General features: G+C 46.9%; 1 protein-coding gene across 2 annotated transcripts in view; it reads left to right on the top strand.

The window, feature by feature from the left end:
• Window positions 1-2,041: 2,041 nt before the first annotated feature.
• The window catches only part of LOC103721341 (uncharacterized), a 38,648-nt gene continuing 14,573 nt past the window's right edge, over window positions 2,042-26,116 (top strand). For both annotated transcript variants that reach the window (XR_016398764.1, XM_008811509.5), the window contains exons 1-4: window positions 2,042-2,341; window positions 2,579-2,723; window positions 21,138-21,306; window positions 21,386-21,641. Coding sequence is in view for 1 of the 2 variants with exons in the window: in XM_008811509.5 (XP_008809731.2) it covers window positions 2,122-2,341; window positions 2,579-2,723; window positions 21,138-21,306; window positions 21,386-21,641 (790 nt within the window). In the remaining variant the exon portion in view is untranslated. The remainder of the gene's footprint in view (window positions 2,342-2,578; window positions 2,724-21,137; window positions 21,307-21,385; window positions 21,642-26,116) is intronic.

The following is a 26,116-nucleotide window of genomic DNA, read 5'->3' as shown; positions in this document are numbered from 1 at the left end:
TCACACATATTTGCCTGAAACAATAGATTGAATTCATTAGAACAACATAAGATATACTCAAGATGCTTTGTGCTCATCAAAATCAATTAGGGAATACTCAATTACTCCACAGACTATATATATAGCCTCACACTCAACAGTTCAGTTCGTTGGCTAGTTTTGATCCCTCCGAATTTGATTTCTCATGCGAGACGAAGGTAGACGATATAAAGGTCAATCCGCTATTCGACCTTATTGATGAAAGTACTTCCACCACCTGAGCCAGCACGCTTGGCTCAATTATGAAAGTGGGGGACAAGTGATGTTCCTTGGAGCCGACCATAGCTCATACAAAAGGCTGGGCAACCAAAACTCTCCATGAAGCCTTTGAACCGCCAATCTGAATTTGCCAGGTGGCAAACCTAGAAGCATGTGGGGCAGCTCTTCAAATTTCAAAATCCTCCACAGGTGGCAACATCTCGGCCATGGTCCTGGGTGATTTCCAAAATCACACCAATAAGACTTGTGGGGCATGATATGTGTGTGAAATGCTCGCGTTTAATTCTCAAACATTGTAAGGTTTGCCAAACACAGCCGAACGATATGCCCGAATTTTTGGGCAACATGCATTAGCCTTCGCCTATACAATCTACTCTTAGGGGGACTTTCCAGGTAAGTACTTTGGTGCCTTAACAAACTATTATACTATTACTCCCAAAGAACCTTCTTTGCTTCCCAAGTGTTGCTCTAACTTAGGTATGAGAGGGTCCCTTTTTGGACACTCTTTTGGCAAGAGGATTTTTTTGTTTTTGCTATTTCAGGTTGAATCTCGGCCATGAACCAAGACACCAGATGCAATCATCAATTCCGAAGCAGCTTTGAAAGAACAACGGCTTTATACAGCCTGAGCAGCTCAATGCCAAGCCTTCTTGCATCGTCCCCCGTTTGGTGTCCAAGTCAAGCTAGTTCTCAGCGGCAACACATGCCAAATCCATAGGGTATAGTTTTGCGTGGGATGCGTATCTCCTAGTAAAACCTTGGCCATTTATACTCTATTTGAATCCTAGTCTGAGCTTTTACCTTTAGCTAAATAGTCTTCAAATGCCAAAGTCATTATTGTGATTGCTGCTCTACTTGTACAAGAGAGTGATTAGAAGTTTCTAGGGCAACGAATGCATATGCCTCTACTTATGCCAGTTTTCAAATTTGCATGAACTATTTTCTATTATCTTGCTTTAATTGTCTTGCATATATAATTCTGTTTTTAGAATCTATATTCTATATACAAGGAGTTCTAGAAAGAGTTTTGCTATTTTCTTTATTTCTTTGTTACAATTTTTTCAGGCAAGCCCTAAAACATGAATCCTGACATTCTTTACATTCTCCCTTCTTTATTTTCCATCTATAATCTTAACTGCAACATAATTTATTTATTTATGTTGCAATATTTTCCATCTAGTTAAACAAATGAAGTATTCTGAGCAAAATACTAGCACCCCTGCTAAAATTCCCATGGACAACGTCTAAGCCCTTTGTAGCCACAAAATACACCTCAAATAGGTGAACCGTGAATTAGTTTCCCAGACGCACCTCATCCAATGTGATGGGTTTCCGAGCCCCCCACGGCATTAATGTATCCAATTATATTGACGCTGACCCAACCACATGTCTTTGACGCTGACCCAACCACATGTCTTTGACGCAGACCGAGTGGCATCAAGCACCATCAATAGTGGCACCAGACTAATGGGTTTTACTCAAAACCTTTAATAAATTATAAGGCTCCTTAATGACCTTAATTATCGTGTACCTCTCAGGCGTCCTCATTAAGCTAAACATCCTCCACCCTCGACCAACAATTGGACGGCTTTAGATGAAGGTTGGATGTTCGGAGACGGAACCGGGATCATGTCACTGGTTGGCATTAAGCGAGAGTCAACCGGGATGGAGAAGATTACGGAAATCAGAGCAATGGTGGCCGTCCGATCGGCGTTGTGTCGTGATGGGCCTAGCGCGGGAGACGGGGTGAGGTCACCGTCAAGCCCGATCACGCGACCGTGGGAAACAAATTTTTTTGTCTCGTTTCTTGAATGAGAAGGGAAAAGCAAAGGCGAGAGAGAGAGAGAGGGTGGGAGGGAGGCGATGGGGGTGGTGATCGAGAGGGAGATATGGGAGCCGAAGCCGATGTCGTACGTGTTCCTCTTCGCGTCCTGCTTCGCTTCCATCTCCCTTCTCCCATACTACTCGAGGGGCAGCGCCGCTGCCAGAGGCGCCGCCGCCTCTTCGCTACTCGATCTCGGGCCTGCAGCGCCGTTCCTGCGGTTCCAGAGGAGTTTCTTGCTTCTCTACTCCCTCGCCTCAGGTTTCTGGATCCGATTTATCGAATGTCATTTCTTGTTGGCCGAATTTTAGTTTTTTGTTTTAGGATCTGCGGGTTGAGATATGGGTGTTGGTTTTAACTTTGTTGGCGCTCTGCTTCTTGTTCTATGGATTATGGATTTTATTCTGATATTTTGATTAAAGTTTGGATTTTGGGTTGTTTTCGGATTTGTAGCTGTTTTCTGGTATTTATGGATTCCGTTTCGCTTTCTTTTTCCAGTAATGGAAGGGCTGGAATCGGTGTTTGGGGAGTATGAGTATGCACATTATGGAATTAGTAGGGAGCAAATGGCGATGTGTCTCGCGGCTGGAGCTGCTGCTGCTCTCTTTCTTGGCTCCTTCTCAGGCATTCTTTCTGATGTCATGTAAGTCTATTTTCCTCTTTTTTTTTATTTTTTTAAATTATTTTTAGTGGTATTATGACAGTATTCCAAAATGTTCCACTTGGGTAGAGAGTTTATTGCTGTATCACCGATTATTGTTCTTGAATATCCTCATAAGCTAAAATTCATGATGAAATCGTGATACTCAGGAAGTTGATGAGTCGATGATTTCAGAAAATTGATGCGTTCCTGATTTCTGATATCATCCGAAATCAAGGTGGGCTCTTGTCCTCCTTTTTCCTGAAAAAAGAAAAAGAAAAAAAAAAGTTTTTTTGATATCCACAATCAGAAACAAAAAGAAAAGAAAAAGATTTTTGATATCCAAAATCACTTTGTTTTTAGTGGTAAATGATCCAAAGTTGAATAAGGTTATGATGAAAAAGTGTTTCTGATCTCATTCCATTATATCCGAAATGGTTTAATTGAATTGAATTGGGAAACTCTCTTGTAAGCTTCACCCGATCCTATCAGTTCATATTCTTCAGTTGGGCTCTGGTTCTGAAAGACTTTTATTAATCATCCAACCATTGATTAAGCAAATTAGTAACTCGACAACTTATCTGGGTTTCTTCAGCGAGTTTTTAAAATCTTACAGTTTTTATTTTGTCTCCACTTTAGTGCAAGATCATTTCATCTTTGAGATGAACTGAGACTAATATTAACATGATCTCCGCATTCTTGAGAAATCTGGATACTCAAGCTGGAGATCTTTTTTTTTTTCTTTTTTTTTTTGTGAATTACTCTCTTCAAAATACACTAAAATATCTTTGTTTTGTTGTAGCCTCTGGATGTTTAATAGTAACTCCTCCATCTCATTTGGAAAATTAGGACCATAATTTTTTACATACTATATGATGCATGGTACGTTGTACCGGCTTGAATCGGACAGTATGGGGTATACCGTACCGGTATCTGGTATAGGTGGTGTGCCGACATTCGGTATGCCAAAAAAATTCGGTACTGTACCATACTGACATTGTGCTAGTGTGGCGGTGTACAGGGTCCGGTACTGAGACGATGAATCTTAGTCTGATGTTTTCTTTAATCAATTATGATCCAAGAGTAAACTTTATTGCAAGACTTCTCACTTTGAAGCTGGTATAAAATTACTTTCTTGATAGTTAATTTCTCTAAATATTTTATATTCTCAAATTTAGATGGTGGGGTGCTCTCGTGGATGCTAAAAGTCTTGTAATACCTGGCGATGGTTGAGAATAAGAAAACTTTTTATGGGCCAATTGGGAATAAATTTTGATTAAATAACGATGACATATTCGATGAAGGTGGAATACTTTGGAACTTTTGCTAATTAAGTGCTACATGGTGCAATCTCATGCATATCCTGCCCCAACTGTCATGCTGCATATTTACCGAAAACATTGTTGAAGGTAATGAGGTTTGTCCATGTTTTTAAACAGTTTGGCAGACTTTACTGATCTGTCTCCCTTTATTCAGATCTGGATATTTACCCATCTATCCATTTTTTTAAAAGATTTCTCGCTTGTTATTCATACTAAGGTTTGCATTCCTCCTCTGAACCATCATTTCCAATTTTTTTTATTAATCTTTTTTAATTAGATCTTCCCATTGCCTCCCGAAATCCTTTCTATCAAGCATTTCTTAGTTCTTTTGAAGAAATCTGAGTGACTTTCTTCCTAAGGTCTCCTAGGAATATTGTTGCTTGTGGCCATACCATCTCAATTCTTTCTGTTTATTTCGGTTGCAAATTGTGCAACTACTATGCTCTCCAAAATATACCATTTCTAACCTTATTCTTAGTTTAATTACATTTATCATAGCATTCTCATCCTCTGTTGTAGCACATATTGATTTAGGTATTGTTAAGAATCGTAAAGGTATTCCTTTATGTCAAGACATTCTTGACAGGTCACTCAATTTCATTTTGCCATTTTTATTTTACTAGATATTTACTCAGCAATCAAAATGTTGCCCATCCTATGAATCCTTATAAATATCCATGTCCATCTTTCCTTTATATCGCAAACCAGATTACTTTTCTAGGTATTAAGCTAATATCATACTACTTTGTTCAAGCTAATATCATTCACATGGTGGTTCATTCTCTTCTCTTGAAATTTTTCTATCACTTTTGTCCATGTATAAATTGTCTCCATGGTTGTCTTACTTATGAAGAAAATTGTGTATTGGAGATTGCTAATATTTATTTTAATATATCTTGTAATCATCCTCTCCCTTCTATGTCTTGAAGCATTCTATGATAGTAGGCACAATCTTTATCAATAAACAGAGATGATGAGGTTAATTATCTCGAGTCTTGTGAATGAATTCACTTATCTCTTGTGGTTTGTCAATTGCTGCTCCCCCTCTTTTTTCCTTCATTTGGGTAGGGATGGGGGAAGAAAAGGCCCTTAGGCATTGCAGTACAATTGTATATGTTTTACAGTATAATCATTTCGTATTTGGGATTTGAGAGGCCATGAATGTTGATGAAACATCTTCATGGTATTATTCCATCTCTTGGCACAACTTTTATTGCTAAATGATTGACTGGCTCATTCTGAAATCTCCTTCTGAATGCTTGTCACAGCATCACATGCCACCTACAGCTGCATGGAGTGCAAGTCCTCTTGAGACAGTTCCAAAGATTATGGACTTCTTTTTTTAGTTATTTTGCTAATGAGTGTATATGTGTGAACATATCTTTTTCCAAGGATCCAGCAAGCATTTGCAATAGCAGCCCAACAGAATTGTTGGGCTGTACCTTTCCAAGATTGGTCCTAGTTGACCAGGTTCATATATTCTTTCCATTAATCTCTTCATTTAGGAGTTGCAGGTGGTGTTATATTTGTCCAAGTTTGTCAGGCATCTGAAGAATAATAGAGCATATGTTCTCGTTCAATTCGATGTATAACTATATAGACGAGTCTGAAGAAAAGAAAGTGTGGGAAGTGTTCCATGCATAAAGTTAGACATAAATAACTTTTCCAATAGGTGGGCTGGAGAAAGGTATATCTTCATCCAGCTAGGTGGTTGATGAATGCTTCAGTTCCCTTGAAGTAATGATATGCCGTTTTGACATTTATATGTCCATGAGGAGTGGAGGGCCAAATCTTCTTCTCTTTGAAATGGTGCCAACGCACCTATTGGATGATGATTTCCTCTTTTATATTATCTGGAAATAACTCTTTTAGCATTTGAACTTCCACTGCTTTGTAAGAGTCAAGTGGTTGATATACCTTTGTGTACTGTGACACTTTTTTCATGTCAATAGGAATACTCGATGATTTAAAGGGGGGCCATGAAACAATTTATCTTTATAACTTTTGGTCTTGTATCCATTCTCAATACTCCACCTATCTGCTGATGAACCTTGAGGAATGTTTGAAAGATTGATTCCCATTTTCCAAACAGGAGAAAGTTATCTGCTAGGTGGCATAGTCCATTAACCAGCATTGTCAGTGTATATTTCTTGAACTATCCGGTCCAAAAGTTCATTATTATTCCATAAAACCTTACCTCTTTCCCTCGTAGTAGAGCCAGCAAAATAAGTTCTGCATCTCTAACTGCAAGTTCCATGTTTTCTCCCCTTGTAATAACTTGCCAGTTTAGTAGGTGAATGCCTTTTTTTTCACATCTTTCCAGAAAAATTATGGGCTATGTTGAGGGAAATACAGGTCACCCCAAAATACCTGATCGAAAGTACCCGACCTCAAACGTCCGACCTCGGACAACCGACCTGGCGCCCGACCTCGGACAACCGACCTGGTGCCCGACACCGGACGACCTGGCGCCAGACCAGGTGCCCAACCCTGGACTCTCAACCTCGGAACGCCCGACCTGGAAAGCGTCCGACCTCGGAAGGCATCAGATCCCTAGAAGTCAGACCTCACCAACTGCCCGCTACTGTCACATCCTCTTACGGCCCAGTTCGGAGCCACGCCTTAGGCGGCTTATGCAACGATTAATACACATGGTCTCTGCAGACCTCCAGCTTACGCAACGATTAATGCGCATGGTCCCCGCAGACCTCCGGCTTACGCAACAATTAATGTGCATGGTCTCCGCAGACCTCCGGCTTACTCAACAATTAATGCGCATGATCTCCGCAGACCTCTGGCTTACTCAACAATTAAAGCGCATTGCTCCCGCTGTCTGCGGATCTCCAATCCTCCACGGTAAGTCAGCTCGGCCGCGTTTGGTCAGCCGCGACAACTCCCTGACCCCGACCTCAACCTCTACGGCAAAGCATTAATTCACATGATCATGTACTAATTCATGCGACGTGCTCAACCATATGGCAACCTGGTCCTGTCGCATCACAGGTAACGCAGCACCTCACTATAAAAGGAGAACCCCTCTACCATAAAGGGGGCGGGACACTGAAACTCTGGATAAATTGTTCCTGCTCATATTCTCCCTCTGACTTAAGTATCGGAGGGCCGGCGCCGGAAACCCCCGGCTTCTTCTTGCAGGTCTCCCGAAGGACGCCGCCCGCCGACGGACCGCTGCCACCCGCAGCCCAACGATCCTTACCGGAGCCCCTCCTTCTGAGCCGAAGGCCGCCTCCGGGTCCAGTTTCCAGCAACAGTTGGCGCTAGAGGAAGGGCCCGAGTTGCAGCCATGAAGTTGAGAAGTAAAGGAGCTTCTAACACCTTCCGGCGTCTCCCGCCAAGTCCTGGACACTCTGTCCAGAATTCACCGTCTCCGGCTGATCCAGTTCCTCAAGTTCACCCGGAACAGTTCAACACCCTGGTGCAGCAGGTCCAAGCCCTGGCCGCAGCCGTCCAAGGCTTGCAGCGCGAGGGAGCCCTACCTGTGCCGCCCCCGCAGGCCCAGGTCCAGCCAGCGCTCCCTCCGAACGGACCAGTGCCCCAGAGCCAGAATCTCCGTGTCCTTGAGGGCCAATAATGAAGAGCAGTGCTATCGCCAAGACTCGGCCCGAGCCTCTCCCCGGAGGGAGTTGCCAGGGAGAAGCATAGACCGAAGGCCGCAACTTTCGGAGGCTGAGTCGTCCCCGGACCGCCACGAGCCGGAACAGACTACCGTGGCAACCCCCCAGGCTGGGGAGTTCGACAGGAAAGTCGAGAACCTCGAGCGCCAGATTGAGGTGCTTCACAGCAGGAAGGCGAGGCGCGAAGGAGACTTTAAATTCACCACCAAGTCCCTCTTCTCCCGCCAGATCGAGGACGAGCCGGTCCCACCGAGGTTCAAGATGCCCCAAGTGGAGCCCTACAACGGAACAACCGACCCCCTCGACCATTTGGAGAGTTACCGAGCTCTCATGGTACTGCAAGGGTCCTCGGAGGCCGTGCTCTGCAAGGCCTTCCCAGCGACTCTCCGAGGGACAGCTCGGCTTTGGTTTTCTGGACTAAAGCCGAGCACGATATCCTCTTTCGAGCAGCTCGGCAGACAGTTCACCACTAACTTCGCTGCCAGCCGGCGCCAGCGGCGAACATCGGACTCCCTCCTGGATATCAAGCAGAAGGAGGGGGAATCTCTCAGGGAGTATCTCGACCGCTTCACCGCCGCAACATGGGAGGTCCGCGAGCTCGACTAGTCGATAGCCATGTCGGCACTAAAGACTGGGGCTCGCTCCTACAGATTTTTCTTTCCATTGAAAAGAGCTTCCCCGCCGACTTCACCGAAATGCTGGCCCGAGCCCGGAAATATGCGAAGGCTGAGGAAGCTCACCTCCAGGCGGGGTGCGACCGAGCTGGCTTCAAAGAAGCAGAAGAAGCGCCGCGAGGAGCGCGACCGCCAGAGAAGCTGATCCCCCCGCCGTGAGAAGAATCTCCCTCGACTGAGGAGTCCGCCTCGACAGCAGGGACAGCTTCGACCAAGGTCCCCACCTCGGCCGAGGTCCCCGCTACGACCTCGGATGCATTCGGGGAAGTACGAGAACTACTCACCCATTAACGCACCCCGGACCGAGATTCTGATGGAGATTGAAGGTCGGAACTTTTTCCGACCTCCGCCTCCGATGCGGGATATAGGAATCCCGCGCAACCCTAGGAAGTATTGCCGCTTCCACCGAGACCACGGGCACGACACGGAGGATTGTTTCCAGCTCCAAGACGAGATCGAGGCGCTTATCCGCCGCGGGGTACTCAATCGATTTATAAGGAACCGACGTGAAGAAAGGAGGCTAGGGGAAGACGCCGTGCCGTCCGAAAATCCAAATGATAACAGGCCCATCGCCGGCATCATCAATGTCATTGGAGGAGGAAGCCCGGCTGAAGACTTAGCCGAGGGAAGGACCTCTCCAAAGCGCCCGCGCACCTCCGAAGCTATCTCATTCTCGGAGGAGGATTTAGGAGTTGAGACTCCTCACGATGACGCTGTGGTCATATTCATGGTTGTAAATAAGTTTCACGTAAAGCGGGTCTTAGTTGATAATGGAAGCTCGGCGAATATTTTGTATTATCAAGCCTACCAAAAAATGGGTTTAGCGGAAAGCCAGCTTCGGAAAATAAATGCCCCGTTGGTCGGATTCACCGGGGACTCAGTCCCGGTTGAAGGCGAGGTCAGCCTTCTAGTCACGGTTGGTCTCGCCCCCCGAGAAAGTACTCTGAGGACGGACTTTCTCGTGGTCCGCCTGTCTTCGGCCTACAATGCTATCCTCGGATGACCAGGGCTAAATGCCCTTCGAGCTATAGTCTCAACCTACCACCTGCTCCTGCGGTTCCCTACCAACCAAGGAGTCGGCGAGGTCCGCGGAGATCAAATGGTGGCCAAGCGGTGCTACATGGCGGCCTACAAAGCAAAGCGATCGGCCGAAGCACCAAGCCGGCGGGAGCTACTGGCCGAGGCGTCGACCCAAGCAACAGACCGCATGCTGCCCATCGAAACCTTGGATGTACGGGACGACCCTTGGAAGAAACGGGTAGAGCCTGGTGAGCTTCTTACGCAAATCCCTTTACTAGAAAGTTCTCCGGGACTAACCGTACAGGTCGGCTCCGGCTTAAGTTCCTGCGAAACAGAGCGTCTGATCGAATTCCTTCGAGCCCATGGACGTCTTTGCCTGGTCGCCCGCTGACATGCCAGGAATCGACCCCGAGGTCATGGTCCACCGGCTCCAGGTGAAACCAACCAGCAGACCCGTGAGGCAAAAGAAGCGGGGCTCCGCCCCGGAACGACAGCGAGCAGCGGCCGAGGAAGTGGACAGACTCCTCGAGGCCGGCTTCATCCGGGAGGTCTCCTATCCGGACTGGCTCGCCAACGTGGTCCTCGTGAAGAAAGCCAATGGAAAGTGGCATATGTGCGTGGACTACACTGACCTGAACAAGGCCTGCCCGAAGGATAGCTTCCCCCTCCCCAGTATCGAGCAGCTCGTGGATTCCACCTCAGGGCATCAACTGCTAACCTTCATGGATGCCTTCTCGGGGTATAATCAGATCCGAATGCCGCCCGAAGATGAGGAGAGGACGGCTTTCATCACCGACAAGGGCACTTATTGTTACAAGGTGATGCCATTCGGGTTGAAGAATGCGGGAGCTACATACCAAAGGCTGGTCAGCCAAATCTTCAAAGACCAGATAGGCCGAAATATGGAGGTCTATGTGGACGACATGCTGGTGAAGAGCCGGACGGCAGAGCACCATGTGGCTGACCTTAATGAAGCCTTCTCCAAGCTCAGAAAGTACCAAATAAAGCTTAATCCCGCAAAGTGCGCGTTCGGAGTCACCTCGGACAAATTCCTGGGCTTCGTAGTGACCCAGCGCGGAGTTGAAGCCAATCCCGAGAAGATCCAAGCACTGCAAGACATGGTGCCACCAAAGACGGTCAAAGAGGTACAGCGACTTATTGGGCGGGTCGCGGCTTTGGGAAGATTTGTCTCCAGATCGGCCGAGCGGTGCCTCCCCTTCTTCAAAATCCTCAAGCGACCGAAAGATTTTTTATGGTCGGAGGAATGCCAGCAAGCTTTTGAGGAGCTCAGGCGCCTTCTCGCCTCCCCTCCGCTACTCACCAAACCTCAGCAAGGCGAAGTTCTTTACCTGTACCTGGCCGTCTCTCCGATTGCAGTAAGCTTAGTCTTGGTCCGGGAGGAGGACAGGCTCCAAAAGCCTATCTACCATACCAGCCGGGTTCTCAGGGATGCTGAGACCCGATATTCTAAGTTGGAGAAAACAATCTTCGCCTTGATCACCTCGGCTCGGAGACTCCGACCCTATTTCCAGGCCCATACTGTGGCCATACTGACCGACCAGCCTATCAAACAAATCTTGCAGAGGTCGGACCGCGATGGGAGGATCGCCAAATGGGCAGTCGAGCTCGGGGAGTTCGACCTCGAATACCGTCCGAGGCCGGCAATCAAAGCTCAGACACTTGCCGATTTCATTGTGGAGTGCACTTTGCCGGACGACCCCGAGCACCCATCCACGCCAACAAAGGAGACCTCGGGGCAGCCATGGGTCCTATATGTGGACAGCTCCTCGACCTCGGGGGGTAGTGGGGCCGGTCTTATCCTTACAAGCCCAGACGGGGTGGTGGCAGAGCAGGCCCTACGCCTTGAGTTTCCGGCCTCAAACAACGAGGCGGAGTATGAAGCGCTCATTGCTGGGCTCAAATTGGCAAAGGAGCTGAAAGCCGGGAACCTAAAGGTCTTCAGTGACTCCCAACTGGTCGTGAGCCAGATTTTGGGAGACTTTGAAGCAAAAGAGCCGTCGATGCAGAAATATCTCCAAAAGGTGCGAGACCTCACATCCGCCCTAGGCTCCTTCAATATTCACCATATCCCTAGGACCGAAAATCTCAGAGCTGATCAGCTGTCGAAGCTGGCGACCTCCTGCATGAGCGAGCTCCCCAAGGCGACGGCGCTTGAATATCTCCAAACACCCAGCATAGAAGAGCCTGAGCCGGCCATGTGCGTAGACACCGAGCCGAGCTGGATGGACGAGCTCGTCGGTTACCTACAAAATGAAACCCTCCCCGATGATGGGCTCGAGGCTCGCCGAATCAGGCGTCTAGCCTTCCGATTTATATTATATGAAGGCAAGCTCTACCGAAAATTCTTCACTTCTCCTCTCCTCAGATGCCTCGTCCATCAGAAGCAGACTATGCTATGCGAGAGGTCTATGAAGGGATATGCGGGAATCATCTGGGAGGCCGAGCACTGGCTCATAAAATTTTGCCCCAAGGATACTTTTGGCCCACTCTCCAAAAAGACGCAACGGACTTTGTCCGAAGATGCGACCGGTGCCAGTGGAATGCCAATATCCAGCACCGACCCTCGACCCCGCTGACCTCAATTATCGCCCCTTGGCCATTCGCCCAATGGGGGATTGATATCCTGGGGCCCTTTCCCCTAGCCACTGGGCAAAGAAAGTTTCTGGTCGTCTCCATCGACTATTTCACCAAATGGGTCGAAGCTGAGCCTGTAGCTCGGATCACCGAGCAGAAGATGCGGGACTTCATTTGGAAGTCAATAATCTGCAGATTCGGGCTCTCCCACATCCTTATATCTGACAACGGCCGCCAGTTTGACAACATCCGTTTCAGAGAGTTCTGCTCCGAGCTCGGCATCGACCACCGTTTCACCTCGGTCGCCCATCCCCAAACAAATAGAGAAACTGAGGTAACAAATCGCACAATTCTGCAGGGGCTCAAGGCAGGCTCGATCGGTCCAAAGGACAGTGGGTCGAGGATTTGTACAACGTTCTCTGGGCTTACCGGACTACGTTCTGATTACCCACTGGCGAGACCCTCTTCAACCTGGCATATGGGATGGAGGCTGTTATCCCGCTGGAAATTGGCCTCCCCTCCTCGAGAGTGGAGCACTACGACGCCGGCTCCAACTCTTCTCGGCTCATAACTTGGACCTCGTTGAAGAAATACGAGAGGTTGCCCGAGTCCGCATGGCAAGGTACCAGCAGAAAACAGTCTAGTACTACAACTCCAGAGTCAAGCCCAAGCTTTTCAAAGTAAGGGACCTCGTCCTCAGGAGAGCCGAAGCTTCTCAGCCCACCTAACAAGGAAAGCTCGCCCCAAACTGGGAAGGACCGTACCGGATCGCTCGAGTACAACGGCCCGGAGCGTACAAGCTGGAGTCTCTCGAAGGGACCCCCATCCCACGGAGCTGGAACTCCGAGAATCTCCGAATGTACTACCAATAGGACCCCTAGGGGTCTCCAACACCCGGAAACACGACTTTCGCGCTCCTCTCTGTGCTAATCTATTCATAGTTCCCTTTTGATTACTCTACACTTTTCCTGACGATAAAACATTTGTGGACTCCAGGAAATCCGACTAAATTCGGATGCCCGACCAAGCTCGGATGGCCCAGTTGAGGGGTTAACGCCATGCTACGTCAACGTCGAGCTCGGCCTCGTTCTCCCTCAAAGACCTCGACTAAAGTCGGGATGCTTCGTGTGTCGACCGTAGAGTTCCAAACTTCCTCGACCTCGGGAAGCGTCATCAGGTCGACAGCGAGCCCAAGCTCCCTCGACCTCGTGCTCGATACCTCGACCAAGGTCGGGATGCCTTGTGTGTCGACCGTAGAGTCCCAAACTTCCTCGACCTCGGAAAGCGTCACCAGGTCGACAGCGAGCTCAAGCTCCCTCGACCTCGCGCTCGAGACTTCGACTAAAGTCGGGATGCCCCGTGTGTCGACCGTAGAGTCCCAAACTCCTTCGACCTCGGGAAGCGTCACCAGGTCGACAGCGAGCCCAAGCTTCCTCGACCTCGTGCTCGATACCTCGACCAAGGTTGGGATGCCCCGTGTGTCGACCGTAGAGTCCCAAACTCCCTCGACCTCGGAAAGCGTCACCAGGTCGACAGCGAGCCCAAGCTTCCTCGACCTCGTGCTCGATACCTCGACCAAGGTCGGGATGCCCCGTGTGTCGACCGTAGAGTCCCAAATTCCCTCGACTTCGGGAGGCGTCACCAGGTCGACAGCGAGCCCAAGCTCCTTCGACCTCGCGTTCGATACCTCGACCAAGGTCGGGATGCCCCGTGTGTCGATCGTAGAGTTCCAAACTCCCTCGACCTCGAAAAGTACCACCAGGCTGACAGCGAGCCCAAGCTCCCTCAACCTCAGAAAATCGGGGACAATGCCTTTGCGGGCCTCCGGGACATTTGACAGCGACAACAAAACAACACCCGCGAAAAACTCCAACAGCGGCAATATCTCCCGGTTCGTCGGCGTTCCCGAAACGGACTCCAAGCTAAAGGACGCCTCCGAAAGTCGACCAAGAAACAAAGCGACCTGCTTCAACATGGAGCGCTCGGTCTCGGAGGTGCAAGAGGTACATCCCACTTGACACCTGCTCCATTACATTTGTCTATTTACGTACTACCGGCAAGATCCCGATTGAGCTTGGGGCCTCCCCCCGACCAAGGTCGGGATGCCCCTCTGAGTAAATCCAAGGCCGAGGTCCCGCCAACCTCGTGCACGCTCTCTCCATCGATGATCTCCATGTTAATTCATACAAATCCTTCTAAATAAGGGCTCGGCCAAGCCCCAAACATCGAGAAGTCGACGTTAGTTTGCAGTAACGACCTCGACCGCGGACGCACTGGTCAAGCTCGAGAGGGCCAAGGCACTCACCATAGGTTCCGACTCTATTCGCCAGAACCTCGACCAAGCCCGAGGCCAACAACTATGAAGGCCCTGACGACAACTCGACCTTGGTTCACGATCTCCTTAGGGACCGACCCTAGCATTTTTTATAAACCTACGCCCGAAAAAGTCGAGCTCAAAAACTTGGCCAAATACCCCAGAAGATGAATCTGGAGGTCTAGCAAAACCCCTTTGGGGCCTGAGGCCCGAGCCTGGTGTCTTCGAAATTCAGGAGCCAGGCTCAGCGGCCCTGCAAACTTCAAATCCGAGCTCAAAGACTTGGTGAACTTTCCTAGAGTCTGAGCCCGGAGCCCCCCTAGCAAGCGTAATTGGAACTCGAGTACATAGAACTCAAGTCTACGATCCTGACCGAGCCCAAAGACTAAGTGAAATTTCCTAAGATCTGAGCCCGGCGCCAAAAAGTCATTTTTATCGGACCTAAGCTTGATAATGTAGCGAGCATAATCCAAACTTAAGTCTATGAGCCTAGCCGAGCTCGGACACTTGGATAAATCAGTCAGAGGAAAGGAAAGCAAGTACGAACTGGCAAAAATATCCTTTCATTAATAAAAAGCCCGAAGGCTGAAGTACAAAATTGAGGGCCGACCGAACGACAAGTTTGAAGGCCGAGGGTTTACAACAAGAAGAAAAATAAAAGGAGAGACTAAGTCCTAGGGAGTGGCGGCTGCACTGGCATCACCCTCAAAGTCGTCTATAGCGATAACCTGAGGGCCTTCCGCGGGCGCTGGCTTCAAACCCTCCGCGGCGACCTCGGTCGGGGCCTCGTCAGTGGCCCCTTGAGCCTCCGCGGCGACCTCGATCGGGGCCTCGTCAGTGGCCCCGTGAGCCTCCTTGGCGACCTCCTCGGGGGGAGCCTCTGATGTCGCCTGGTCGGCCATACCGGCCTCGATCTCGGCGAGCTCCTCCTCGGCCGCAATAATTGCGGGGACCTCGTCCTCGGTCTCACCGCTCAGGCCCATCCTCGGACGGATCCCCGAAAGGTCGAGCTGGGGGCAAAATCGAAGCATCTGCCTTCGGAAGTTCTCGAAGCCCCGGAGGAACTCGTCAACAGTTTCCTCCTCCAGCATGTCGCGGAACTCTTTCGACTCCTTGAAGAACTCCACGGCATTCTCCGCTCGCTCGAGTGCCTTCTTCTCCCGGGCCTCGAGCTGCTCAACCTTTAGGCGGAGAACCCCGCCCTCGTACTTGTGGCATGCGGCTTCAGAACGGGCCTCGGCCAAACGCGCTTCGGAGGCGCGCAGTGCTGATCTCGTCAAGGAGTGTGCGGCTCTCTCCTCTTCGAGCTCGTCGACAATTGCTTGCCGACCCGCCTCTGTGGCCTCCCTCCGCGCTACAGCTTCCGCCAGCGCGGCCTCTGCCTTAGCAAGCCTCTTCTCGGCCGTCTCCAATTGTTTTTGGAATCGCCGAGACTCATTCTGGCATTCCGAGGCAATGAACACCAGAGTGTCTACTTCGTGTATATGCTGCAGGAAAAGTAGCAATAAGCAAGCATGAAGGAAATACTGACGACTAAGACCAAGATAAGAAGGCATCTTACCCGAGCAGTGTTACAATACGTCTGGTCGACAATCTCTTCGAGGCCGAGAGCTCCGAACTCAGCCCGGTCAGCTGGGAGCATCGCGTGGCGAAATACAGCCCACGCGACATCGCCATCCCGGAAGGCCGAGCTGCCCTCCGGGATCGGGGACTTTGGCTCGGCCGATCCCCCTTCAGAGCGCCCTCCGGCCCCTGAGGAACTCGCCCCGCCTGAGCCCGTGGCAACAGGACGGGACGAGCCCGGAACTCCGGGGCCCCTGCTCGGCTCAGGCTCCGAGCGCCGCAGGCGAATAACTGGCCGGCTCGCTTGCTGGGAAATGGGAGCGGGGCGGGTCGGAGAAGCCGAGCCCGACGCCCCGGAGCCCGAGCTCGCGCGCTCGAGAACTGGGGCTCTGCCCCGGGAAGACCCTGAGGCCCCAGCCCCCGAGCCCCTCGCCTCGGCAGGGGCAGAACTGGCGGCCAACCTGGCCTTCTTGCGGGGCTTGGGTACAGCCCCGCCGGTCTCTTCCGACCTCCTCTTCAGCCGGGCGAAGAGGGACGCGTTGCTGGTCGGCATGTGAGGGATATCTGAAACAAAGAAAGGAAAATTTTTGTTAAGTATTGGACTAACGTCAAAAGAGCAAAAGAAAGAAACAGATGGGGCGAGAACTGAAAAATGAAGGAGCAGTACAACTGCCCTTACCCTCGGGGCGCGCCGAGCTCAGGCCAACGTGCACCAGAGCTTCCTCGGTCAAGAACTCGTTCAGAAGGATGTCCCTCCCGAGACTCCGCAGAGCGTCAAAGGCCCTCTGCTCCTCCACCGACAGACCGCTAAGTCTGTTCAAGGCCTTTAGCCCGGGACGCCCCCACCTTGGATCGAACCCCCACGAGAGCTCGGAAGAAAGGAAGAAAAATTTTCCCTTCCACTTATGAATAGAGGAAGGGGCACCTTGGAAGAGCGACAAGCCGCTCCTCCAGGCGAAGTACAACCACTCTACATCCGCCGGGTTCGTTTTTAACATAAATCACCGGCGGAATACACTTACTGAGGTCGGGATCTCATGCGCAAGGCAGAGGGACGCGAACCCGACAATAGTCCTCCACGAGTTCGGAGTGAGCTGTGCTGGGATGAGTTGGTACTCCACCAGCAAGTCATTTACGAACTCATGCAAAAGGAACCGCAGGCCGGCCCAGAGTGCATCGACGTACACTCCGACCCGGCCTGGCGGAGGTCTTGTCATCCGATCCTCCGACCCTGCGAGTTCGAGATGAAACCCGGGCCGGAAGAAGAACCGGAAACGGACCAACTCCAGTTCCTCCTCAGTCAGAGTGGACCCAACCTCACCGGGACCGAGACCCATCCCAAAAAGGAAGAAGAAAAGAAGAAAGGAGCAAAAAAATGAACACGAAGAAGAAGAAGGAGACAAGTATCTAAAGAAAAGGAAAAAGCCTCCGAGCCAACGTGGGAAAACGACCTACGATAGGATCGCCGGACATGTCCCTGAGAATCGTCGGAAATCGCCTCTGGACGTCGCCGGAAAGGCTCACTCGCAGTCGGGAGAGAAGGGAAGAGAGAAGACAACGGCGGAATCAAACAAGCGAGACTTTTCTAGGGCGAAGTCGAGGGTTTATATAGATCCTCCCAACGGCTCAGATCGGCAGGGCTAAAACCCGCCTCTCGTCTGGATTGCGCCACGTGTCAGCCTCGAGAACCGAAGCAGCGCATTTATTCTGGATGGACGCCTCGGATACGGGATCAAGGCGCCGTCCCATCGGGTCTCGAAGCTCCATCATGAGCCCGCTACTCGAAACAACCTCGAAGGACGAAAGGGCGTCGCCTCCACTCCCCTCATTAAAAGCGCCCCGAGGCGCGCGGAGCGCCGGCGTAACTTAAACCTCCGTAACCCCCGCCACTGCAATAAAAGCAATTACTTCCCACGTCCCAGCTCGCTAGCAGCTCGGACTCGAAAGTTGGGGGTACCCGACCTCAAACGTCCGACCTCGGACAACCGACCTGGCGCCCGACCTCGGACAATCGACCTAGCGCCCGACACCGGACGACCTGGCGCCAGACCAGACGCCCGACACCGGACGACCTGGCGCCAGACCAGGCGCCCAACCCTGGACTCTCAACCTCGGAACGCCCGACCTGGAAAGCGTCCGACCTCGGAAGGCATCCGATCCCTAGAAGTCAGACCTCACCAACTGCCCGCTACTGTCACATCCTCTTACGGCCCAGTTTGGAGCCATGCTTTAGGCGGCTTACGCAACGATTAATACGCATGGTCTCTGCAGACCTCCAGCTTACGCAACGATTAATGCACATGGTCCCTGCAGACCTCCGGCTTACGCAACAATTAATGCGCATGGTCTCCGCAGACCTCCGGCTTACTCAACAATTAATGCGCATGGTCTCCGCAGACCTCCGGCTTACTCAACAATTAAAGCGCATTGCTCCCGCTGTTTGCGGATCTCCAATCCTCCACGGTAAGTCAGCTCGGCCGCGTTTGGTCAGCCGCGACAACTCCCTGACCCCGACCTCAACCTCTACGGCAAAGCATTAATTCACATGATCATGTACTAATTCATGCGACGTGCTCAACCATACGGCAATCTGGTCCTGTCGCATCATAGGTAACCCAGCACCCCACTATAAAAGGGGAACCCCTCTACCATAAAGGGGGCCGGACACTGAAACTCTGGATAATTTGTTCCTGCTCATATTCTTCCTCTGACTTAAGCATCGGAGGGCCGGCGCCGGAAACCTCCGGCCACCGGCTTCTTCTTGCAGGTCTCCTGGAGGACGCCGCCCGCCGACGGACCGCTGCCACCCGCAGCCCAACGATCCTTACCGGAGCTCCTCCTTCTCAGCCGACGGCCGACCTCAGGTCCAGTTTCCAGCAACAGGCTATATATCTGATTCTAGAGTTGATTGCTTTGGGGAGATGTGTGATGTAAGTTGATTGCTAGTGCATAGTTTGGGATAGGCTGAAAGACTGCCTTGAGTTATCCAATCCAGCTTCACATGGACAAGGTCTTGCTTTTCTAGGCTCAGAATTGGTTTGTTAATTAGCTTAAATTTGTATACAGGCTGGCACAGGGTTGGTCACATTCTAATGAATCTCTATTGCATCTTTTCCATTATAGTTTTGGAGTGCCTAGGGCAAATTTGTCATTAAACATCACATCTCTTGATATCAGTAGCTGATTAGTCTGCAGGGGCGTAATTCCCTCTGAGTATGTTTGATGGTCCTACATTCTTTTTGAGCCTTGACAAGTTTGAGAAAAGAATATCCAGACATTATAACTGTTACTTGGTTCATAATCCAAGTTAACAATAGCCAATGAATATCATCAATTCATTACCAATTTCTGGCATTAACTGATGGTTGCAACAGTAAAGTTTTGAGGTGTGGGCAAAGTTTTCAATGTATTGATAGTTTTTATTCCATAAATTTAAGTGCTCTGACCTTTTTGCTGTCCTGGCATCCGATTAGTTCTCAATTCCAGCAAAATAATTAAAGGTGGCAGGATCTAACTTGCGTTCAAGTGCACCAAGAGCTAGTAATGCGGATACAGAGTCACAAGCACTTGGATTGTTGTGTCTGGTGTAAGAAAGGACACATATAGAGTGCTCCTAACTGATCTCTATATTTCTTTGTAAATTTTGTTGATGGTTTGCAATTACTAACTGTAGTTGGGAACATGCACGACATTGCATTTGGGTGGATGAGTCGGGAAGCAAACTTTGAAATTTAGTGTACGGAAATGCCTGGGAATTATGGGTATACAATAAAATTTTGTGCTATTGAATAGTTTAAATCCTCCTATGTTGTTAATTATAAAAGAAAAAACATGATACATGGATTTGAGGAATGAGAGAATTCTGCATAATGCATGTAGACAGTCACTAGAAACGTCTAAGGTCTTTGAGAATATGAATCTTTCTCCCTCTGGGACAAGGATGTGAAGATGGGCATGTTTCTTTCTAATTGAGATGAAATGGAGTAATTAAAAAACAAGTATGAGAGTGAGAGCGTGGAGTAGATGCAACACCCTAGGTAAAACATATAAGCTATTGAAGTTGGGCATGTGATGTGAAAATCTTTAGTTACAACAGATAGATTGTGTTTTACATTTTCCCCTCTGAAATCTTAGGTATTCATCTATTCTTGCAGGCGATACAGATTTGCAGAATAGGCTAGTTCTGTGATGGTCTTCATCTGCATTGTAGAGTTCATTTGATTCTTGATTCCTAGTTACTCTTTCTAGAACACTTCGAAGGAAACCGGTTAGCAATAACTGATAGAAATGCTTCCCCACTTAGGTGGTTCATGATATCTTATTCCATGTGCTTTAAGTGTCTTTGGCACAATCCAATCAAAAGAACTCTCAAACATTCCTAACTTCACATTCCATAGCCCATCATTGCCATGGTGCACATTCAAAAGTTAGCCTAGTTTTTTCCTCCCAGCTTCACATCCTTATTTTCAGAGTATGCCTCCTGTTTCTGGGTCTGGATGAAGTCTACTCCTTGCTTTTTATCCCATTCTGATTTAGAGGGTTTTTATTACTCATATCAGATCAAATTATGAACTAACTAGTTTAGCTTCTCTTCCCGCAATTTGGATTTCCGGTTTCACTGCAAGTCTATCTCTTGCCTCGATCTGCCTTGGCCAAGAACATAGCACTGATTTTTGGAGAGCAAATTTTTGGGCTGAGATTCAATTATAGGAAGTTCTCGATTCTTGATGGATAATACTTCAATTATATTGTTGGAACAAGATAGGTCAGCACAATGAAGATCCAATCTTCATGCCACATTGTGTCTGACCATATGACCTGTAGCCACGGTGAAATATCAGTATTATGAAATATGAATTTGTACTATTATGGCCGAGGACAATCTGGGTACAAATTGTACTTTGTGCACTATCTTTGGTATGAGTTATCTTACCATTAGTGGAAATGAGCTGAACCGAGTACTTGGCTACTCATGCTGAGCTTGTTATATGAAAGTGTTATTTGAGCTTGACAAAATCTGTTCAAGCTTGGCTTGTTTATTAGCTAAACAAAGTTGAGTGACCTCATTATTGAGCTGAGCTGTAGCTGTTCATGAACAATTTGATTCCTTAGTAGCCATGTTGACCATATACTTTGATACTGAATTATGATTTATCTTCTTGATGTCATTATTTACATTCCAGAAGATAAATTTTAACTATTTATTTTTATTTATTCTTTATGTAATCAACTTCATGTTCTCTACAATTAGCTATGCAGTGCGTTGAAATTAATGATTAATTTACTGATATTTGTAGAGGCCCAAGAAGGGCATGTGTGCTATTCTGCATGCTTCATCTTCTTGTGGGTGTCTTGAAAAGCATGAGCAGGCATCCAAGTATATGGGTAGCAAGTGTATGCCTATCGCTTGCATCATCTGTGTTCTCCTTCTGTTTTGAAACATGGATGGTAATAGAACATGAGAAGGTTTGTGCTTCAAGCTGTTACTGACTTATTTATATTGCTATTTAGGACTTTCAGCTAATGTGCTTTTCTTACTTTGCAGCAAGGTCACCGGCAAGATTTGCTAAGTGATACCTTCTGGCTAATGATCTTTTTTGAATCTGCATGTCTTGTCGGAAGTCAAGGACTAGCGAATTTATTATTCAAGGATTTTGACAAAGGATTCTTTTCCCCCTCTGCTCCAGCTGCCCTGTTGGCAATAATAAGCATTCTCTATATCAGGAAAGAATGGAATGGATGTCAGCAACAATCAATTATTGGGAGTTACAGAAAGTCATTCTCTGCACATGTTCTTAATGGTAAGGATGGCATATGCAGAAAACATGTCAAGTTGTTGGCTGCAACTCCTTTGTTAATGTAGTTTGCTTCTGAGGAAATGCATAACTTGATATAGGGAGAGGTCTTGAATAATTTATAGTTTTCTTTTCAGATTAACTGTGAGCTATAATGTTATATAAAAAAAATCGTAAATAGGAGCTTGAGGATATCTCAAAATGAGTGGCAATATTGATTGGCAATGATATTTAGGTAAACATCGAAACATTCACATTAATATCATCCTGTAAACTAGAAAGATTCAATGAGCTTATTATGTGTATTGCAATATCATTCTAGCATTTGTTTATAGGTCAACCCTGAATGTAATATTATCAAAGCTTTTTATCTTAGTAGTACCACTGCATTTATGTTGTAAAAATCAAACTTATAGCAAGGTCATGGACCAAGAGTTTGAAAGAACAGTAAGAAAAATGTCCTGTCATCCATGCAAATATGGCTTGAGGAAAATATAGTAAGCGAGGTTTGCAATCTTGGTATACTGTTGATACGCCCGATATAGGGATCGGTTTGGCGAACCAATACTCAATTTGCAATCTTGGTATAGTGTTGATACGCCCGATATAGGGATCGGTTTGGCGGACCAATACTCAATTTGCAATCTAGGTATAGTGTTGATACGCCCGATATAGGATCGGTTTGGTGAACCAATACTCAATATGCCCCCCCCCCTCTCTCTTAATGTTTAGTACTAATATGGTAAAGTACGCCTGGTATGCACCTGTATGGACCGATATGGCGCACCATGGTTCCAAGTATAGTCATGGAGGTTTTAAGTGGATTTCTTTTAGGACTTACTTGATCTGAATGCTTAAACTAAGCAAAAAGATCCAAATTATTCTAAGTTCTTTCGATAGTTCCTCAGTCTAATCTTTTTCTTCAGTTCGTTTCCTGTATATATCTGCACTGTATCCTTTGTCTTGAAGAAAAAGTATCTACTGATGTTGGAAGAGATACAATGTTATGTGCTCTGCTCAACTTCAAGGACATAAACAAGTGACAATGTTGAGAAGGGTGCTGGAAGTTGTAAGGTGAATGAAAATAGTGCTGAGGCATTTTTCACATTTTGGGGTTAACCTTGGCAAAAGATTTAAATTTCATCATTTACCTAGCTGCACTATACATACTGTATTGGCTACATATGAGCACAGTACCAGATAATTGAACTGTTGTATTGTGTGTGCCAGTTCATGCTAGTACCTGTTGGTCAGTGCAGATTGATATGAACTGTTATGGACCACTATTTTCTTAGATGGCCCTTGGTATGGTTCTGGGCATGGTACCATGCCATGCCAACCTCTGACCAGCATTTTATGCTTAAATCCTTGGCCTTGGTTGCAACAACAATTAGCGCTTTGCTGTGGATGTTTGCCTTGATTAAACCACGATCAACCAAAAAGTGTTGTAATCCTCCACAAACCTGCTATATTGAGAATTGACTCTGCAAACTCACTTAAAAGGAAGGGAAATTCTACCCTCTAGGAGGCTTCTTTCCCTCCTCTAGAATCAAAACACATTCTTTTATTAGCACTAATGCTTGAAAACCAAACACATTCTTTTACCAAGAAAAAAAGGTACATTCACAAACATTTCCATGGACCCCTTAATTAGACATTATGGCTCAAAATATATTAAATTAGGGGCAGATCTCAGATCTTCCAAAATTGGCCTGATTTCACTCCGAACACACATCTAGATTATGTCTGTTCTCCCCTATTGCAATGATTTAGAGGATAAGACTGTAGGTGCTAGGCTAGCTATCAAGGGGCCACCTAATGCCTAGGCATTAAGTAGTTGCTGGATATCACCACATAATCATCACTGGGCACTGCTTGCCTTTGAGGACTCTTAAAGTTGGATTGCCAAGGATTCGTTTACAAGTCAGCTCTTTGTCTAGCTTGGAGGACAACACAAAATTCCACCAGACCTGTTAAATCTCTTGGATGAGTATGGTTATATTTTAGAGCCTAAAGTATTGCTTTCTAAGAGAGTGCATGATCACTGCATCAGCTTTGTTCTAAGAAGTAAACGTCCTGATGCTTGTTTATATAGATGTTCTTGTTTCTAAGAAGAAGAGATCTAGCATATTGTTGAAGTCAAGGTTTTAAGTCCGGCTGCAATGGGAGGCATTCTGTCTATCCCATCCTGTTCCTATGAAAAAATGGGTTTCGGAGTCCGAAACTCATCCATGTGGGAAGAAGAAAAAAGAGGATCCTAGTCTAGTCTTTCATCTTAACACCTTTCAAATTAAAGTTATTCTTGTCTAATCAGCTGCAAAATAATTCACACCACTACACTTCCGTTGCGCACTTTGATTAAACTGCTAAAATTCTCTAGATTCACTAAATGATTTCCAATGAAAAGAACCAAAAATATCAAGTAGAGAATATATAGTGTTTTTCTTTATTTAGAAATCTTCGAATCTTAGTTTTTCAAATAACTTATTTTGTAATCAATATAAATTTACATGCTAATGTCTCTAGTGTCTACCTACCTACACTCATCCTATGTCTGATTCTATGTCTTATGATTTATCCACTTATCCTCTGATACTATTATAATTGTCATGCCGCCGACCCAAAATTGCGAGCCGAGGTTGTGACAACCACTGCATACTCATAAGAAACTCTCCCTGCAAGCATGTAAGCAATCTCATCATGATATCATAAAGCAAGTAGTAGAATAAATAGCCAATTAAATAAGTCCAAATTTAAATAATTAAAATCCAAACTTAGTGTATCACAAAATTTTAATCATGGTATGCCGTATTGTACCGAACCGGACGGTGCCGGGTGTACTGTACCATACTGGTTTGGTATCGGTACGGGTGGCATACTGACCCTCGGTACGTCCAAAAAATTTCATACCATACCGTACCGATATTATGCTGTATGGCACCGGTACGGGGTCCGGTACTGGTACGGCGAACGTTGATTCCAACCAATAGTATTACATCAATCTTTAATAAATTTTCAATCTAAAATAATGAAACCTATACTCTGCTTCTAATCACTCTCTTCCAAAGCATATCCTCTTGCCATATTAGTTCTTAGGATTTGTAAAAATAGTAAGATATTGAATAATGAGCTAGATAACCTAGTAAGCAATGAAACACTTAATTAGATAAATTAGGCATTAAAATAAATAATAATATACTGAAAATAAGCATATGAAGTATATCAATTCAAAATCAAATTTAAACATGCAGCATTATCAAAATATTATGTTTGCGAATTCAATTATTCTTAAAATTCAAATTTTGTTCATAAATTAAATTTCTTTCAAAACATCGAATTCATCTCGTCAGTCAAGACCTATGACCATAGTTATACCCAAGGATCGCCGAATCAGTTTCGGTAGACGTACCGATCGACTATCAGACCTGTTCGTTACCAGTTCAGACTGATTCAGACTTGTACTGAATCGGTCGCCTTAACACAACGCGCAATTTCATATTCTAAATCGAAGGATACATAAAATCACGCGACATCGAAATCAGACGAGCATGATCCATGTTGAAATCAATACGTTCGATCATGAATCATATAATATTCCTAAAAAACATATTCAATAATAAAATACTATGCATCAAGTTCATAAATCATAAATAATTTGATTCATAAAATATTTTATAATTTGCTGATAAGTCTCGAAAAATAGTTGTATTACTTACCTCACATGTACACTGGGAAATTTAGATAATTCCAAAAATTTCTTCTCAAAATAATTTGTAGACCATATCATAATATCCACATCTTTTTATCTAGACTAGTTTATCTCACTAATTCAACTCCAACAATTAGAAGATGTCGACAAAAAATTAGGACAATGATAGAAAAGTGTAAGAAAAAGGTGGAGTATTAGGGTTGGCGAGGCAGTAGCATCTAATGACCCGAGTCTAATTTGGCAATCCAACCGGCCAAATTATAGAACAAAAATCGGACAAAGTACAATAGTACTATGGGGATCAATGGTGATAGTGTCCAGCAATGTGCCACAAGGGATGGGGGTCAACATGTTGCATGGCTACTGAGGTATTACAGAACATCTTTATCAAGGTTGATCAAGACCCCCTAGGGGTTCACCCTACATCAGAGAGATGAGAGAGAGAGCGCAAGAGAGAAGAAGAGAGAGAAAGAGAAGGAATGGGTCTTCCTCTTCTTTCCTTCTTTTTTTAATGCAAACTAGAGGAAGAGATGGGAGACCGGAGAAGATGGTGATGCAAGCAGCCTTTCATGGCTGGAAAGTCGAAGGGTAGTGGCAACAATTTCAGCGGCCATGTTGTTTGGAATTGAATAGGAAAGATTGGGTTGGTAGAATCGGGGAGTCTAAATCATGGGATAATCAACGATTCATGGCAATATCTCGACCAGCGGTAGTTGTACGAGGTAGGGACGGAAGGAGAGATGATGCCGGTGAGGTGGGAGGGAACGATGTT

Source organism: Phoenix dactylifera, chromosome 16 (assembly GCF_051530095.1).
Source record: "Phoenix dactylifera cultivar Ajwa chromosome 16, Ajwa_hap1_PhDact_Kaust_v1.1, whole genome shotgun sequence".
Classification (NCBI taxonomy): domain Eukaryota; kingdom Viridiplantae; phylum Streptophyta; class Magnoliopsida; order Arecales; family Arecaceae; genus Phoenix; species Phoenix dactylifera.
The sequence above is the reverse complement of the archived record's forward strand: the minus strand, read 5'-3'. Positions and strand labels throughout refer to the sequence as shown.